The sequence below is a fragment of the Gregarina niphandrodes genome, assembly GCF_000223845.1.
Source record: "Gregarina niphandrodes unplaced genomic scaffold scaffold00008, whole genome shotgun sequence".
Lineage (NCBI taxonomy): Eukaryota > Apicomplexa > Conoidasida > Eugregarinorida > Gregarinidae > Gregarina > Gregarina niphandrodes.
In genome coordinates, this window is record NW_011645779.1 from 140,465 (window position 1) to 157,852 (window position 17,388).

General features: G+C 53.6%; 7 protein-coding genes across 7 annotated transcripts; 2 read left to right on the forward strand and 5 right to left on the reverse strand.

Annotated features, from left to right (window-relative positions):
• Nucleotides 1-102: 102 nt before the first annotated feature.
• On the reverse strand, nt 103-3,743 carry GNI_054920 (hypothetical protein; the record flags this gene model as incomplete). The annotated part of the gene is made up of 2 exons (XM_011131602.1): nt 103-2,601; nt 3,354-3,743. 2 exons carry the CDS (start codon nt 3,741-3,743, stop codon nt 103-105), a joined length of 2,889 nt encoding a protein of 962 aa, XP_011129904.1.
• A 216-nt stretch (nt 3,744-3,959) lies between these two features.
• Nucleotides 3,960-5,735, forward strand: GNI_054930 (histidine phosphatase superfamily (branch 1) protein; the record flags this gene model as incomplete). Its single annotated transcript, XM_011131603.1, has 2 exons — nt 3,960-4,078; nt 4,208-5,735. The coding sequence occupies 2 exons, from the start codon at nt 3,960-3,962 to the stop codon at nt 5,733-5,735; spliced, it is 1,647 nt and encodes a 548-aa protein (XP_011129905.1).
• A 488-nt stretch (nt 5,736-6,223) lies between these two features.
• On the reverse strand, nt 6,224-8,959 carry GNI_054940 (integrin beta chain; the record flags this gene model as incomplete). The annotated part of the gene is made up of 1 exon (XM_011131604.1): nt 6,224-8,959. One exon carries the CDS (start codon nt 8,957-8,959, stop codon nt 6,224-6,226), a length of 2,736 nt encoding a protein of 911 aa, XP_011129906.1.
• Nucleotides 8,960-9,538: 579 nt separating this feature from the next.
• Nucleotides 9,539-10,560, forward strand: GNI_054950 (CAF1 family ribonuclease; the record flags this gene model as incomplete). Its single annotated transcript, XM_011131605.1, has 2 exons — nt 9,539-9,997; nt 10,117-10,560. 2 exons carry the CDS (start codon nt 9,539-9,541, stop codon nt 10,558-10,560), a joined length of 903 nt encoding a protein of 300 aa, XP_011129907.1.
• Nucleotides 10,561-11,214: 654 nt separating this feature from the next.
• GNI_054960 (hypothetical protein) lies at nt 11,215-12,777 on the reverse strand (the record flags this gene model as incomplete). The annotated part of the gene is made up of 1 exon (XM_011131606.1): nt 11,215-12,777. One exon carries the CDS (start codon nt 12,775-12,777, stop codon nt 11,215-11,217), a length of 1,563 nt encoding a protein of 520 aa, XP_011129908.1.
• Nucleotides 12,778-13,050: 273 nt separating this feature from the next.
• On the reverse strand, nt 13,051-14,124 carry GNI_054970 (putative transmembrane protein; the record flags this gene model as incomplete). The annotated part of the gene is made up of 1 exon (XM_011131607.1): nt 13,051-14,124. The coding sequence occupies one exon, from the start codon at nt 14,122-14,124 to the stop codon at nt 13,051-13,053; it is 1,074 nt and encodes a 357-aa protein (XP_011129909.1).
• Nucleotides 14,125-14,273: 149 nt separating this feature from the next.
• Nucleotides 14,274-17,030, reverse strand: GNI_054980 (aspartokinase; the record flags this gene model as incomplete). Its single annotated transcript, XM_011131608.1, has 1 exon — nt 14,274-17,030. One exon carries the CDS (start codon nt 17,028-17,030, stop codon nt 14,274-14,276), a length of 2,757 nt encoding a protein of 918 aa, XP_011129910.1.
• Between the last annotated feature and the right edge of the window lie 358 nt (nt 17,031-17,388).

Below are 17,388 nucleotides of genomic sequence, written 5' to 3' on the forward strand. Positions count from 1 at the left end.
GGGCCGGGAGGGGGGGGGGAACAGCCGGGGGGTGATAGCAGACGGAATAGGGAGGGGCTCGCCAATAGGGACGAGTCCGCTGAGGGCAACTGGAATGAAAGCTCACTCCAGATTTGTGCTTAGAATAAGCTCCCTCAAGGGTTGGATGAAGAGGTGAAGGACCGTGTCAATTTCCTGCGGCGCGACTTTCCTATTTCTTCTCAATTCCTTTTTATCACCACTCACCGTAGAGGTAGTTGGTCCTTCTGCCACTGCTCCATCCGCTGTTAGTCCTTCTGTAGTCGCTCCTTCTGCCACTACTTCCTCCGCTGTTGCTCCTTCTGTTGTTCCCTGTTCTGTTGCTTCCGGCTCGATCACATAGTTGGCAGAGAGGATCACTGCACTTACCTTTTGTAGATAGTCCGCGAAGATGTGATCCAGCTTCTCCACATCGTCGAAGCCTTGTTTCACAGACAAATCGAGAGTCTCTGTGAGAGCCAGACGCAGCCACTGTGACATGCAAGTTGAGTTGGGAATCCGGTCGGGAGTTGTTTTCGGAGGGGTCGTCGAGGAGGAGACGACCTCCCCAGTAGGCACCGCTCTGGCGCTCTCGTCTGACCGGGCGCGGTCCTGGTCGTCCTTGTCGCCACTACCTTTATCGCTGACATTGTTGGCGGTGCTCCCGGCGACGCCGTTTATGTTGGCGGCACGGAGACTAGACCGTTTCCCGGTCGCGTTGGAAGAGTCGTCTCTAAGCAAGCCCACCCAGGTTCTGATCGAGTCGGAAAACTTTGGGGTTGGGTCGTCATGGTTCGTTCTCTCCATCAGGACGTGCATGATGCTAGGCCCAAGAGACCTGTACAGATGCAAGAGCTCTCGACAACCCAACAGCGCTCCTTCCACAACACCTCGTTTCGACGAGACGGAGCGCACCGCAGCTATCAAACGCGCCTCAACGGACTCCATAATATCGTTTGCCAACAACGACAGAACCGAAGTATCCAGAACCGAATCAATCTTATCCAGAGCGACTACCGCGCCATTTACCACTGGAATATGCAGATCATGGCCAATAACGGGATCAGTAATGAATTCGAGCATGTCGTCCAATGATCGGACCACTATCGTCGACTTGTTAGCAGGGTTGCCATCAGCGTGTTCCGCGGGTACTTTTAAAGGTAAACCATCTAAGGAACCAGACTTATCTGCCAAATTCTGAACCAGATACGTCTCTTGTCGCTGCCGCCTGACAAACAGTTCCAAAATTCGGGAAGTCAGCTTGTTTTGGACATCTAACTGCAATCCCGCCACGGGATGCAGTATTGGATGGAGCCCTGAAGAACGCGGGGTTGGGTCTGAAGGAATAGCACACGCGTGTGCGGACCTAGATTCCAGGGCGTCGATTGGCGTCCGAGACGAGATGGTGGCGCCAGCAACCTTTATAAGTTGGTGTAATTTGTTGACTAGATTTTTGAGGGTAGAGATGTCGACAATAGGCAATATAAACGACCGTAGTGTATCGTACACCTCACTTGAGAGGATCTGAATCAATTTTTCGGCAGGTGTAAGTCTTGACTGTACGAAATAAAATCCAAAGGTATCGATTTCATCTTGGGCAAAGTCAATCCAATATTGGCAAGCCAGTATAACCTGCGTGTCTACGTTAACCTGGTAAGGGACCTCATGAGTTTGGTTGGACTTTGCGCGGTCAGGTGAGACGTGTATTGCTTTTTGAAAGACGAATTGTAGTTCTCTTTTGAGGGGGTTGGAAATCCATTTAATTCGTAGCATAAGATAAGAATTGAACACTTTATTAAGAGCGCTTTTATATTCCTGGCTAGCATTAGAAGACCTGAGAATCCTTTCGTTCATCATGTGGGTGACAGGTTGTATTGATTTGCTTCCCATAACCCTGGATCTGACATGGACGAATTTATAGGGTAGAAAAGTTACAGCCTTTATTACATTCTCTGAGTCCCTAAAGCTTCGATTAACGACAGCTTGTGCCTCCATTTGGGCTTCGGAGACTTTTTTGTCCAGTTTTTGAAGTATGGTGGTCAGTGTCCGGTTGCTGGTCTCAACTAGAATGCGTAGTCCCGTTCTACGCCCTTCAATGTACCGTTCGACGTAATTTGCGGCCTCTGGGTGAAGTTCCGGATGTAATTCCGGATGCAGTTCTCCGTTAGGAAGCATACCACCGCTCCTTTGTCTCAATTGCGCTACGACGAGATCTATTTTACTGAATACATTCAGCACTTCGTGAATCCCATTGGTCTTGACCAATTCCACAAATTTGATCGAATCGTTCTCTGCCAAAGCCATGAAAACCTCAGTACTAGCCAAATCATATACCCATAACAATGAACGTAACTGACTCAACATGTTCAGACGACTACGAAGATCCCCATCAATCTCACGAGCTAAACGATTCGCACGATCCACCGCACTCTCCAGATAACGACACGTCTCTAGCACACCTACTACCTCAGACTCCAACTCATTCAACGCACATCGAACCTCCCGAACACGCTCCTCCCGATATAACAACCAATCCAAACCACGCTCCAACTCCACCACTTCCTCAACATATAACTTCTTATACAAAGCAGAACGACTTAACTCCTATAATCATAATCATACATCTATCACGTAATCATACATCCGTCCACCATATCGTCGTCTTCCACCATATTGTCGTCTTCCACCATATCGTCGTGTTCACCATATCGTCGTGTTCACCATATCGTGTTTGCTTTACAGGACTGCTCAGTATTTCATCTGGCGGTGGGTACTCAAGGTACTCCGAGAATTTTAGCAGAAGTGCCTCTGCCGGGATTTCCATGGCACTGGCCAAGCAAAATCAAAAACCCTTTTGCCCATCATTTGAAGTACCCTTCGTTCGAAATACTCTTCGCTGCGGGTACCCTTCGCAGCCGAAGTACCCTTCCAGCACCAATCGCAACCGCTGGGGGCTTTTGTCTACTCGCCATGGGCTGTCATGTCATCCTTTGGGTCTTCTCATACTTTGGGCCTTCTCAGTAGTACCGTCTATTCGGCTATGATTGGTGCTTTAGCTGATCGGTACGTCTCAATCACTTGGGCTTCCTCATACGACGTGGCTAAGGCCAGAGGACCTTGGGCCCACAATGATTTCTGTGCAGCCATAAAAATCGGGTCATTGAATATCTGACATAAGGACACTGAATCTCGTGACTACCAACCATGTGGAGTACACTTCACGTGTTATACACCATGCGCTGGGGAGTGTGCGGAGTGCGTGTGCAGCACGTCGATAAATTGCCATGTAAGTGCTAGGTAGGTGCATTGGAAGTAGGCAGGGGTACTGGAAGTAGGTAGTGCTGGTGTGAGCGTACGGGAGCTTCTAGTGGTTTTTCTACCGGTCCCCCGGCGGGTCCTCCAGGTGGCGGGGCGAGGCTGGGTAGGGGTTCCGGAGGTGGGGCGCCGCCCGGGGGTGGTCCTCCGCGCCAGCCGTTGCCTGATGGAGGCCCTCCACGGCTGGGAGACTTCTTGCCATGAGGTCGTCGTCGGTTACCGCCGGCACTGGGTTCATTACGCGGGAGATCGGAAGCGACCGCACTTGTCGGCCAACGCTGAGGCTTGGGGGCATATTCGTGCCGAGTGGGGCCATGGTTGCCGGGTGGTACAGGCGGTGCAGGCGCCGACGACGTGTCACTTCCGCGACGGTCCCGTTTAGGGCCGTTCGATGACGAGAAACTACCTCGTCGCTTCTTCGACCGGAGCATCGAGGTGAATTTAATTCCGCCTCTGGGACCCGACTTGGACAAATCCCACCGGGACTTGGAGATTCACGAAAATAGACCCAGACCACACACAAAACTATACCTAAGACTACATCCCAGACATCACGACGGTTAGACCAAGCGCGAACGTGTCAATCCAGTCGGACGCATCGCTCGGTCAACACCAGCTGAAAGGCGAGCACTGCATTCGGCCGACCGATGGAGTTAAAGGAGCCTCAGAAAGAACCAAACCAACTAAGTGGCAAAGGAGTCAATGATTCAATCACTCTGTGCATTGTGAGGCACGGCGAGAGCATCCACAACGTGGCCGAGCGATAGTAAGCAGTACCGGTACGCATAATGGGGGGGGGGGGGGGGGGGGGTGTTTGTCACACGTGTGTTTGTCACATGTGTGTTTGCCACATGTGTGTTGGTCACATGTGTGTTTGTCACATATGTTTGCGTAGTGGTGTGGATACGCGTTCTGATTTGAAGTATTACGACCCCCCTTTAACTGAGAAGGGTTGTCTGGACGTGTCGGAAGAGTTGCGTCCGACTTGCAACTTGACAGGTGTTTTTTCTGTATGGGTTTCACCATTGCGACGGACATTGGAAACGGCGGTGATAGCGTTGCCGGAATTGTCGGAGTTCGTTGTGGTGGAGACTTTGAGGGAGATTGCGGGATTGAAAACTGCGGATGCACGTCGCAGGAAGTCGGAGATAGAAGCCTGGTTGAAGACGAGGTTCCCAGACAAAAGGTTTGATTTGACTCTGGTATCAGGTGAGACGGATCCTTATGAGGGTGGGACGGTACGTGAGACGGCTGCTGACATTATTGAGCGAATTATTGCGTCATTACAATTACTCTTGGAATCCGGACAGAAGAATGTAATCTGGGTTAGTCATTCTGCTTTCCTTTCTTGTCTAATGTCTTATTTGTTTTTGCCTTCCGGTAATCCCGAGGCTCGTTGGCTGCGCAATGGAGAGTGGAGAATAATCGACCTGCCGGTTAAAGCACTCAAACGTCACCTTGAACGCTGGCCTTCGACCATCACTCAGGGAAACAGGACTTGGCAATTCGTTCCTGGCTCACACTGGGGTACTAGAGCACTCTTGGTCGAACCGTTGCCGGCGCCTTTGCTGACCACCGACCTACTAAATTCTCTGAGCGAATTGGTCAACATAGCCACGTTCCCCCCGAAGACCCAGATCTACGCGGTAGAGTCCATTGCGGCCCTCGTCTTCGGCGCACGACTCAGGGAACGGTCCCCTCACAAGCACGTCGTCGTTCTCGGACATCCCTTTCGACCGAAGAACGAACCAGACACCGCAACGACCATCGCCGCAACGACCATCCCCGCAACGACCGTCGCCGCAACGACCATCGCCGTAGTCCCTCAGAATGACTTGCTTGTGCAGTCGTCTCCTGTGCAGTCGTCTCCTGTGCAGTCGTCTCCTGTGCAGTCGTCTCCCTCTCTGGCCCGCACCAGCTCCGGTGCTCTCATCAACGGCGACCCCGTCTTGTTGTCCGCCTGTAATCAAGTTGTAGCGCATTTAAGAACGGACTGCGATATATCCTTGCAAGTGGAGGACCCGCCGGATAAGATCCACGGCGAAGGCCTCCTGGTCCATCACGAGCACAGCCCTCTGGCCAACCGAGTGCCCGAACATGTACTTGGGGAGAAGGCCAAGCCTTGGATATATAAAACTGAAGGATACAGCCGCATTAGTCTCACCTCCGCCAACACAATACACTCTACGAAACTTGGAGTGCAAACGAGGGCCCATCTGCTGGTCATATGTCACCCTTCCAGCCAGCAGGAAACTGGCAAACCAGAAAACGGCGTGCCTTGTCACCAAAGCACACGCGTGTGCGAGCGTGCCCCGTTCTGGTGCACAGCCGGTTATCTCAGATGTCTAGCCCAAGATATATCCCTCTTGCCTGATTCTCTGTGCCCGCTTTCAATAACCATTATCATGCCGTTCTCTTTGTGACGACCCGCTACTACATAAATTCCCTCGCCTTCCATTTCGACGTTTTGAATAATATCCCGTACAACTATACAGTACATGAAAAAAATTCTACATCCAAATCGGTTAACTATAATTTCACATAAACTTTACCACATCATATTTCCCACAACGCCATTGTGTAGTTCATTCCGATTCTGAGTTCAAACCGACAACGCGATTCTGCGATGATTAATTGGGTGATAGTTAGTAGCTTCAATAATAGTTACTTCAATAATAGTAACTTCAATAATAGTAGCTTCAATGAAGGTAATGAACGAATAACACGTATGGACGAATAACACGTATGGACGAATAACACGTATAATCAAATCGCCAACATTTTGCGAAGATATATCCCTCACGTCTGAATGGTTTCAGTGTCAATATGTTTTGAGCCGACATTCAGCGTCATTGCGTTCGTCGTAACAACAAATCAGAGTCAACAAATGGTTAGTTAACGTGGTAGTTTTCTATTGACTGTCAACAGCCACCTGCTTCAATACGGGAGACAGCACCGGAGACAGCTTGATCACAATCGGCTGGACGTTGGCGGCCGCTTCGCACTCACCGGGAACGGTAACAGGGTCACACAGGTATGTGGTCTTCGGTACACATTCAGCTGTGGTGGCACCGCATTCTGGCAACGTTGTGGTGGGAGGAATGCAGTCGCCTGGAGTCGTCGTAGTTTGACCGGCCGTCGATGTAGTCTTGACGCTTGTCACAGTCGTCGGCGCTGTCACGTCAGTACTTGTCGTAGAAGTCGTAGTAGGGTTGGGGGTTGTCTCATTGTCAGTTTCTGGAGAGGTAAAAGTCTCAGTGGTTCCCAGCGTAGTCGTGGAATCGGGGACAGTTGTCTCCTCGTAGGTGACAGGAATAGAGGTAGTAGTGGTCGCAGTTCCGGCAGAGGTAGTAGTTACGACGGTCATAGTGGTGTTGCTTGTAGTAGTTGGGTGAGTTGTGCTGTCAGTCAACGCCGAACTACTTTCAGTCCCCAGCTCACTCCATGATTCATTAGCGGCAGTCTCTGCCGCGGGCTGCAACGTAGTGCTTCGAGTTCCGGTAGTGACACTGCTCGACGTCGAACCGGTGGTCAGCTTGCTAGAGGTCCCCGTCTCAGACGTGGCAGTATCATTCGCGGTCATGGTCGCCGTTCTCGTCCTTGCGGGCTCCGCAGTCACCGACGGCTCTGTGGTCTCGTTAGTGGTGGTCTGACTCGGCACACCAGTGCTGGTAACCGTCTCGGCGTCAGTTTCGGGAGTTGACCCGACAGTGGTCTCAGCGGCGGTCGGCTCAGCGGTGCTGGTTGTCCTAGTGGGTTCCATGGTAGTGCCAGTGGTGGCAGGCAGCGTGGTCGTGGCCTCAGCATTCGTGCCAGTGGAGGGCACAGTAGTGGTTTCACCATTGGTGCCAGTGGTGGGCACTGTAGTGCTGGTATCGACGGGCGCAGTGGTATTGACGGGGTCAGTGGTAACTGCGTGCTCTGTAGTCATCGACGGCCCTGTAGTCTCATAAGCGGTGGTGTGAATCGGCACACCGGTGCTGGTGGCCGTCTCGGCGTCAGTTTCGCCAGTTGACCCAACAAAGGTGGTCTCAGCGGCGGTCGGCTCAGCGGTTCTGGACGTCCTAGTGGGTTCCATGGTGGTGCCAGTGGTGGCCGGCAGTGTGGTAGTGGTCTCGCCATTGGTGGGCACTGTAGTGCCGGTAGTGATGGGTGCGGAAGTAGTCGTATTGACGGGTGCAGAAGTGGTCTCAGAATCGGCGCCAGTGGTGATCGGCGCAGAAGTAGTTGTCTCAGTATTGGTGCCAGTGGTACTGATGGGTGCAGAAGTAGTGGTGTTCATGTTGGATGTAGAAGTAGTGGTGGAGACAGAGGCAGAAGTGGTCTCACCATTGGCGCCAGTGGTGGTGGTGGGTGCAGAAGCAGTGGTCTCGGCATTGGTCGCAGTGATGGGCACAGTAGACGTGGTGTTTGTGGTCGGCTCAGTGGTCGAAGTGGCGGGTAGAGTAGAATTGGTGGTAGAGGTCGGAGCTGCGGTGGTGGTGGTGCAGGGCACTTCGATGAAGTCCAGGACGGTAGTAAGGAGGACGATGTCTAAGTTGCTAGAGTCGCTTTCGATGAATTGTACGAACTCGTCTGGTTGGTCGAGAGCCGCGTTGATTGCTTTCCACTGGGACACGACTGTGTCATCCTCGTTGGGTATGAGAGTAATGAGAGTAATGTTGTGTCTTTGGAGCTCGTTAACGACTGCGTCGACGTCGGGGTATTCATTTTCGAGACAGAGTTTGTCAAAGGCGTCGGCGTCGTATTCATCAAAACCCGAGCTCGGGAAGGAATCCATGTGATCGGGAGGTGGGACGCCGTCAACCTTGGGATATTCAGCGTAGTACCCGTTGTATAAGAGGTAGTCATCAGGGTCGTGGGGGCCGGCGTCAGTGGACAGAATAATCACCTTGTTAGAAATTTCCGCCTCCTCACCGTGCTGTCGCCAGCCGATTTCCTGGTCGTTTGCCAGCTGAATGAGCGCGTGCAAGACAGCCTCGGGGAGGTCGCCACCACCGGACGCCCATAGCTGTTCATAGCTTTCGCTGACGGATGTCGGGTCGTCGGAGAACGTGCTCGTTCTCCTATAACAGAAGTCATCGTCCTCGCCCATTCGGTTGTAAGGCTTATCTCTGAATTCGGTCACAGCAAACCGCGAACCGGGCAATCTTCCTGTCACAGTGTTCACAATGTCAGGCAGCTGCCTCACCACGTTAGGCAAGTCATCATAGAAAGACCCAGTCGTGTCCTGTAGGAACGCCACATCCACTGGCAGGTAACAACTCGTATCCTTCAAATTCTCCAAGCTCAGAAACTTGCTAGCATCGTTACCACCAGTCACACTACGGTTCCTCAACTTCTTCTTCTGACTCTGATCGGACAAACTTGTAACGTTTACAAGCAAACTCTGGATCTCTTCTGCGTTAGATACTACACCATTTTCCAACGCCTCTTTCGCAGCTGCTAATGCGGCCTTAAGAGCTGGAGATTGCTTCGCACGCTGCCGCGTAACCGAGCGAACTAGGCCCTTTGAGGGCAACGGCTCTTGGTACAAATCCAACTTCACCAATGGGTCGGCTACTGGCCCCACAAGTCCTCTAGCCGACGGCTTTGCTTCCGAGTAGGAAGCAGACAATACTGCACACCCAAGTACAAATCCGCGCATTTGATGTATGTGTCGACACAAGTGATATTTCTCAGAGTCCCCTCTTCCTCAAAGCAGGATACTCCCTGTCGCACGTCTCCTCCCACCCGTCCCGTCTCCCAACGGATGGTTGCCAAAACCGCCTCAGCTATACAGCTGCGCACTTAGTCACTTCCAACGACTAGAAATCCCCTCAATAAAACCCTTAAAAAGGGAAGGGTCTTGGATAGGATGAAGCGATACAGACCATGGCCTTGGTATGTACGCACCGGGCCGCCGTCAACCCACACATAGCACTGGGAAGGATGGTGGGAATTTGGGGGAGGAAATCATCAAAGCATTGCAGTGTTGTCATGACAAGCATCCTGCGCAAGCAGAAACCCTCGCTTTAACACAGGAATTGGTCCACGCTAGATAAGACTGAACCACCTACGGCGTGAACCATGTAGGACACGAACCATATGTGGCATGGGGCTTACGGGAGCCATATGGGATGAGTGGGTGCGCAGACGTGTGTGCACGCAAGCGGGTATGTGCGTGGTAGTAAATAGAATCACGGTGGTAGGTCCCACAGCGCCGTAGGCTGACGGTCATAAAAAAATGTCAGGGTGTAGCGTCCGCCAGGTTTGGCGGGGCGACTTGGATGTGGCGATGGAGGACGTCCGGGCGCTTACGGAGAAGTACCCCTACGTGTCCCTGAATGTTCTTTGGGCGGGATTCGTGGCGCGTCCTATATGTTGTCATGAGTATGCGTACGCGTCTGTGAAGGACGCGGTCGACCTTTGCGATCCGCTGCAGATAGGCCTTTCGTTCGCGGACTCGCATGGCCGCAAGCCTAACTATTCGGTTCAGTTCAACCTCTATTTTCCCAGGAACTGCCTCGTCCAGGAGACCATGGACACCCTTATTTCCCAAGGCTACGACGCTGCCAAAGCCGCCTTACACGGGATTGAAGCCAATGACTTCGCAGAAGCAATGCTTACCAGTGAACTAGTGACCAACGAAGACATACGCTGGATTACTTACCATGGCTCATACGACCTCGGATTCGTCTACCGGGTAAACAACACCCCCCCCGGCCACTTTGTTCGGATCCACAATCACGATTATGTGTCCAACGTTATGTGCGCACACGTGTGCGCACGCGTGTGCGCGATTTAAATGTCAACCTTTCGCAGGCATTAACGACTTCTCAGCTGCCGGAAACTCGGGACGAGTATATCCGGAATATTACTGAGTATTTTCCGTACTTGTATGATGTTAAGACAATGTTGTGTTCAAAGTTCGGACATCGCGACCTGCCTGGCGGCTTACGGTCGGCCTGTGACTTCCTCGGCCTAGGGTCCCTACCGATTGTGGTTAACCCAGACGCTTCCTCCCGGGCCGGGATAAATTCCTTGTTGGTTAGCGCTTGTTTCTTCAACGCTCTAGGGCAGTTCTTCGACAACAAAATTGACGACGCGAAATTCAAGGGACAACTCTACGGCGTCTATGATGACGACCCGCTTGACGACGACCTTTCACCTAATGGCAGTATAGGGGTTTCGGCAAAGCTACCCCCAGGGATGCTTAGACTCAAGCCAGGTACATATTCACCCGACGCAAAAAAGGCCACTGGCTGAAATATACCGACTCAAAGCCTACTCACTGCCTGGAGTAGTGAGCAGGTTGAACTCGCTGCCAGCAGGCTCAAAATTGCTGCCGTCTCCCCCATCCATCTCGCCGAGGTGGTTCCCCGAGCAGGTCAATGAAATCGTCTTCGTGAAGCCATCAATCACTGCCCGAAGAGCACTGGATCTGTTGGGAGGAGGGGGGAAGGCGAAGACAGAAGAGGAGGTCTGTCTGGTCCGCTCTCAGCTTCTGCGAACAAACTGTTATGAATGCAAACGTAATCTTACGAGCAAACGTAATCTTACGAGCGAACGTAATCTTACGAGCAAACGTTACGAACAAGTATAGCATAGTTAAGCGGTGTAATAAGCAAAGAGCACCAGTCAATGCACAGCGGTTCGACTTGACCACCGTGCTTCCTGTTATGGACAGTTCGACCAGATGGAAATAAACGGAGCAGCATTAGTGTCAAGTAGCATTAGTGCCAAGTAGCATTAGTGCCAAGTAGCATTAGTGCCAAGTAGTGCGAGCAGCGTACACATAGTCGTGTATTGAGTTACTGGAAAAACATCATCAGTATTTAATGGAGTTTTCGGCTCGCAACCTGGGCTGTTATCCGGCTAGCCAGAGATCGGCCAGATATCTGGTGGACGGTCTGGACTCAGTTAGTCGGTTAGATCTTCGGCTAGGTCTTCGTCGATTTCTTGGGAACTTGTTGGGAGAGTCTCAGGGTATTGCCGGATGGTCTGGGGCTGGGAGTGAGAATGTTGCTGCGCCACAGGGGGCGGGTCTAGAGGGCTGGCGTGGTAGGGCAAGTGTCTGATCTTGGCGATGCTGCGTGAGGGGTTGAGGTCGTGCGGTCTGTACCAATCACTCAGGTCTAAGTCGCGATATTCGAGCATCACATCCTGAGGAGGCACGCCGGGGATCTGAACCGGGGACGTACCAGCATGGGTGCCGAAGTCGTTGAGGGAGTTGTACAGTAGCGAGCAGAGCCCATCAGGCTGGACTGAGGACTTGCCATCAGGTAATACTACGGCTTTGGTGAAACCAGTCTTGGGATCGAAGTTAGCAGCCAGATGATACGGCTTCTCGAAACGCAACTTCATCTTCGCTTCCCATTGCGGGTCACGCGGCAAGTTCTGAACCGCGGGAATCTCGACGTAGGGCAGGCCCCATTCGAAACGCTCAGGCGTGACGTGCTCGCCCACTGGCGCCATGTCGCTCCTTTTCAAAACGGCAAAGTCCAGATGACTTCCAAATCGACGTGCCACTGCAGGCGTCGCCAACACTTCGTCGCGACACAATTTAACACATTGCGCACGCGCCGCAAATGGCGTCTTCAACATCTCTGCCGTGACGGGGACAAAGCGCACTTGACTGGTTGATGTAGGGAGTACTTTCGCACCGGCTTTGGAACCGCTGGACGGAGCCGACTCCTGCGCCAAAGCCAACGAAAAGTCCCCTGACAAGATCTGCTGCGCTGGACTAATCCGACGCCCTCGTATTCCTCCTCTGCCTTCCCCCTCTCTGCCTTTTTCGTCTCTCTCCGCAGCTGCACCGAGAGCCGCAATTTCCGCTATGGATCTGGCTAGAGCCTCCACGCCACGGGCTGCAGCCGCCGGGTTGAGAACCGAAGGGGCGGGTGTTACCCCTTCCCCAGTGACTGGTTCGGGTTCTCGCAGCGCCGCAGTGGAGCGTTGCAGCAGCTCGCTAATCAGCGTGAGGATCAGACGCCCTTGCGGCGGGTTCCCGTCCAGATAAGATTTGAACAGCCGCGCTTCCGTAACCGACAAGTCGGCGGATCGAGTCGCAGCGACCACGGAAAAGAATTCGCGAAGTCGGCCAGTCACGGGATCGCGAACGGTCCGCATGATCTTCGGGTTCCGTACCACCTGGCCGAACCCCTGCACGGATGCTGTATAGATCGGCTCCGGATTAAACACATATTTGTAACTAGCCGAGTCCTGACTATAGCGAGGCGCTCCGTCACCCACCATTCCACCCACTGCACCACCCAACATGTCCCCCACAGCGCCGCCAACCACGCCACCAACCATGCCACTCACCATACCTCCCACGGTCCCGCCTAAAGCGCCCCCCATCGGGTTGTAGTCACGGGTGCCACAAAAACAACGACAGGCAAATAGGTGTCCGGGTATCACATCGCGGGCCAAAGGCTGACGCTGCTCAATCGGCGCCATCCCCATCGTCGGCGCCATCCCCATCGTCATTCCAGCCGGAGCCACAGGCGATGCCATGTTCGCAGGATAAGGCATGACCTGGGCATGTCCAAGAGAAGCAAGCACTAACCAAGGTCGCATAGACGAGCGAGGTGCAATGTGCGAAGGCGACGCGGAGCACAAAAAAATGACCTTCGCAGCGCCACAGGTCCTCGCCCCTTTGGCCACAGGCTTGGCGCGTGGACTTGGTCTCAACTTCCACGGACTTGGTCTCAACTTCCACGGACTTAGTCCCAGATTTGCCGCAGGAGGACCGTCTTAGTCTCGAATTATTTCGAAAGAGTAGGTTCGACTCACAGACCTGGATACCTGCGGAGTCATGTCCCTCCAGGGTCGCTTTTGGGGTGTGGTAGTGCGCGGGGTTGGAATTGAACCGCCCGCCTTGCGAGATGCGGGGGCTCTTATACGCCGTATTCTAACCCCTCCATACACGGATCGAGGAACCCGGCGATCAGCCGAGCCCTTGTGAAAGGGAGGACCGACCGAAGCGGTCAGTCTCTCAAGGCTTCGTGAACTCGAAGTTGACGACTCACTCGACCGGTCGGAAGCGCTCGACGAGTCGGAGGGACTCGAGTCCAGTCTCGGTGTAGGAAACGCAGCTTCAGCACTAGCTACCCGACTCAGTCCGTTTCGGAGTTCGCTGAAGGACCGGCCACTGGGGTTCTTATCACTTTCCGAGTTGCTTATCATCGTTGACAGAGGGCCACCGGCTGACACAGGGCCACCGGCTGACAGAGTGCCACCGGCTGACAGAGGGCCACCGGCTGACAGAGGGCCACCGGCTGACAGAGGGCCACCGGCTGACAGGAGGCCACCTGTCAACAGAAGGCTGTCGGCTGGCAGAAGGCCATCGTACATAGTTCTATGCTTGTCAGGACGCTTGGGCTGCGGGGTACCACTATCGTTGCCGCAACTGGACCGTAGGCAACTGGACCGTAGGCAACTGGACCGTAGGCAAGTGTAAGAGTTGCAGCAAGGGTTGCAGTCGTAGTCTGAAGGACGAGCATGTCCACTAAGTTCGTTAGTATTTCCGTTCTTGTGTGCTGGTGTGTTATTAGGTCTGAGCCCCTCTAGTTTGTAACCATGGGGGCCGTGTGTATTCGCGATCGGGGTCATGGGGTTGTAGGTACATTCAGACTTCGATCCAGAGTGTATCTCATATTCCTTTTTGGGGCTCGAGAGGAATAATAGGCAAGCTGTCAATAAGCAAAACGTAACAATGACTACCAAGTTTCCATGACGATACAATGCTTGGTGCTTTATCAAATCCAGCTCATGTACGTAGTCACTCACCCATCGACAGAACGGGTAGTACCTATCCGTAGCTGGCATGGCCGCGTTTGCTGGTAAGGTGCACACAAGTCTGGAAATAAACGAACGGGTCGAGCCAGGGTTTTCGACCAAAAACGGAGGCAATATGGTGGGAGGTTATTCAACGCTACCTAAACCGAACTAAGTTCCCGCTAGCCAGGCTGGGTAAGTTACGGGGGAACCTTCGGGTGCGGATGTGAACCGCCCTCAGTCAGACAAGTGACCGGTTGCGAATCTGGTGGGTGTAGTGCAGCAAGGATTTTGGCGTGTAGTCCAACTAGTGCTTGATTTTCTTGTTCTTTCTTGACAGCAAAGCATGTTGACAGTTCGTTGCTGCTTTGTGAGACGGCCTTGATTGATATGTTTTGTTCAGCTAGGGCTTGGCACCATGCTGCTAGGGCTCCGACGTAGCCAAGTTGTCCTTTGCCCGTGATGCAGACAAGAGAGCAATCCCTTTCAATGTTGAGTCTGAGTTTGGCTCCACGTGTTACGTCGTACTTGAACGCTCGAAAGAGTTCGCCCACAATACCTCGTTCGTCCCGTGCGTAAATAGCGATGGTTATAGCTGAACTTGTACTCGATTGTGACACGAACAAAGTGTTGTCACCGCGACTGCCGGCCTCCATGGCCGAGAATAATCGCGCCATGAAGTGCGGCACATAGCTCTGATTGTGCACCGTGATCAACGTTATACCACCGAGGGACGTCACCACCTTCCCCAAACTGAAGGGATACGTCACCGGACCGGTTACAAGGCCCCCCCGTCCAGGGTTTTTACGTTCGAGGTTCTCTCGTTCGAGGTTCTCTCGTTCGAGGTTCTCTCGTTCGAGATTCTTTGGTCCAGAAGGGCGGGTGAAACGGACGGCGTCGGTAAAATCAAAGTCACCAATTAAGGTGCCACCGGCCTCAGGATGAAAGGTACTCTTGAGGAGGATAGGGAGTTTGAGATGGGTAGCCGGCAATAGACAGGCGGGATGGAGGACCTTGGCGCCGAAGGAGGCCAGTTCGATAGCTTCTTCGTAGCAAATAGCGTTCAACAACACGGCGTCGTGACAGACCCGTGGGTCCGCGGAAAAGATGCCCTCCACATCACTCCAGATCGTGCAGCCCTGCGCCCGCAACAGCACGGCTAAAGCCACCGCGGACGTGTCGCTACCATTACGCCCCAAGTTTGACGCCACGCCCCCGCGCATTGTGCGACACACAAATCCGGGACACACAAACACCATTCGTAACCGATGGCAGCTCGCACCGTGCCGGTTTCTTGAGATAGGGTTTTGGTCCCCGACTACCGGGTGCGCAACACACCGATGTTCCCATTGCCGCAGGATTTCGGGCACAATCTCGGACTGGAATAGGGAACGGAAATTCTGGTAGCTTAGTTCGAAGTTGATGCCAGGATAGTTGTTCCGTGTGCCGGAGGGCGAGAGGGTGGGCCAGAAGTCCTTGGGTAGCGAGGCAGCCGGGGGGAAGGGCCAGTGTTCGAAAAGCGAGCCGTTCGCCGGTGTGGTATTTGCGGGCGTCGTGGTAGCAGAGGGCGCGGCGGACTCAAGCGCATACAACTCGCCTCCGGCCCCATGGTCTTGAGCACCGTGCTCTTCGAGCCCGGGTTCCCGGGTCCCGAGTCCCAGGGCGCCGCGGTCCTCGACGTCTGAATCGTCGCCGCGGAGACCCGCAGCACCGAGGAGTCCGCCGCCAAGTTTCGGTAGGAAACCCTGCGGCATCACATACCGGCTACGTCGCGGGCGGACAATCGGATGCAACCCCGAGGTCGGCATGTACTGCGCCTCAATGTATTCGTCAGAGACCATACTCACTAACACCGCCCGACTGTCCACCAGATGCGCACTTACCTGCGCCACACATCGTGGCTTGTCCCCGTTCGGCCGGGCCGTCGCAGATCGCAATGCAGACCCCAAAGCCACGTAGAACAATTGCTGACTCCATAACTCTCCAAAACCTAACAGGTAGCTACCTACCGCCGCATTGTGCGTCGCCCCCACACAGTCTAAACAGTGAACCATGTGCACCAGATCCGCCATGAACGATTCTTCAAATGAGGGCGAATTTGCACATGGATCTGCACATGGATCTGCACACGGATCTGCACATGGATCTGCACATGAATTTGTACACGAACCATTCACTGAGGCAGTCGGAACGGTGCCGCCACCGGAGTCGGCACCGTCGGATGCAGACTCGATGAGTGTGCGGTATGTATCCATATGTCTCCGGTATAGTTGCAAAAGATATGGATGCGCGGCAGCCGCGAAGCGCGTGGTCTTGAACGCCTCCACCAAAGCCTCAGGTACCGCGCAGTCGTCCAGCTCGGAACCCGGTGTCTGGGACGTAACGGCGTCAATCGCGTTCTGGATGGTGGAGGTCACTCCACCCATTGCAGAGACGACCACACACAGGTGGTTCCTCGCCCATCTCGGAGCGACGTCTCCGCCGATGAGGGTTTCAACCTGGCTGCCAGGTTGAAACTCGCCACCAGACAGTTTAACTCCAACTCCACTTTCTTGTTGGACAGTAGCTGATCCCAGTTCATCTTCAAGCAAGCAGGAGCTTGGACCAGGATTTGTAGCGTCTAGCCATGTTGAGGTGTCGCTAGCGCGATCGAAATTGTTGGGCACGCGCTGCCCATGTGATGGGGTTTGTGAGCCCAGGGTTGATTGCCTGAGCGGGTCACTATGTCCTCTCCCGCTCCCTTCATCTTTAGTTGCACCCGCATCTTCTGTCTTTAGTCCACTTAAACTTTGTCCTAGACCTTGTCCTAGACCTTGTCCTAGACCAGGCCCCGTGATGTGTTCGTGTGTTAAATGTTCATCCCAAAGTCTGATTTGATCGGAGACGAGGCGGGTGGCTGTTTGGATTTTTGTGGCATCGCCAAGACTCGATCCCCCAAACTTCCAGGTCCACCACATTTTGGGCAAAAAATGGATGACGTGACATTCTTGTCAACTGTCCTCTTTTTCATATGTTCGATCGCTGCAGGCTCTATTATACAATGGGGCGTGAGTAAAATCAGGGTGTACAAGCCCCCCGTCAGCATCCTCTGGTTCTTATTCGGAATCCTGATATGTCTCGTGAGCACACGCACGCACACACAAATACTTCCCCTTTACTCTCACCCCGGTTGTCCTCACCTCCCCCGGTTGTCCTCACCTCCCCCGGTTTTCCTCACGTCCTCCGGTTTTCCTCACGTCCTCCGGTTGTCCTCACCTCCCCCGGTTGTCCTCACCTCCCCCGGTTGTCCTCACCTCCCCCGGTTGTCCTCACCTC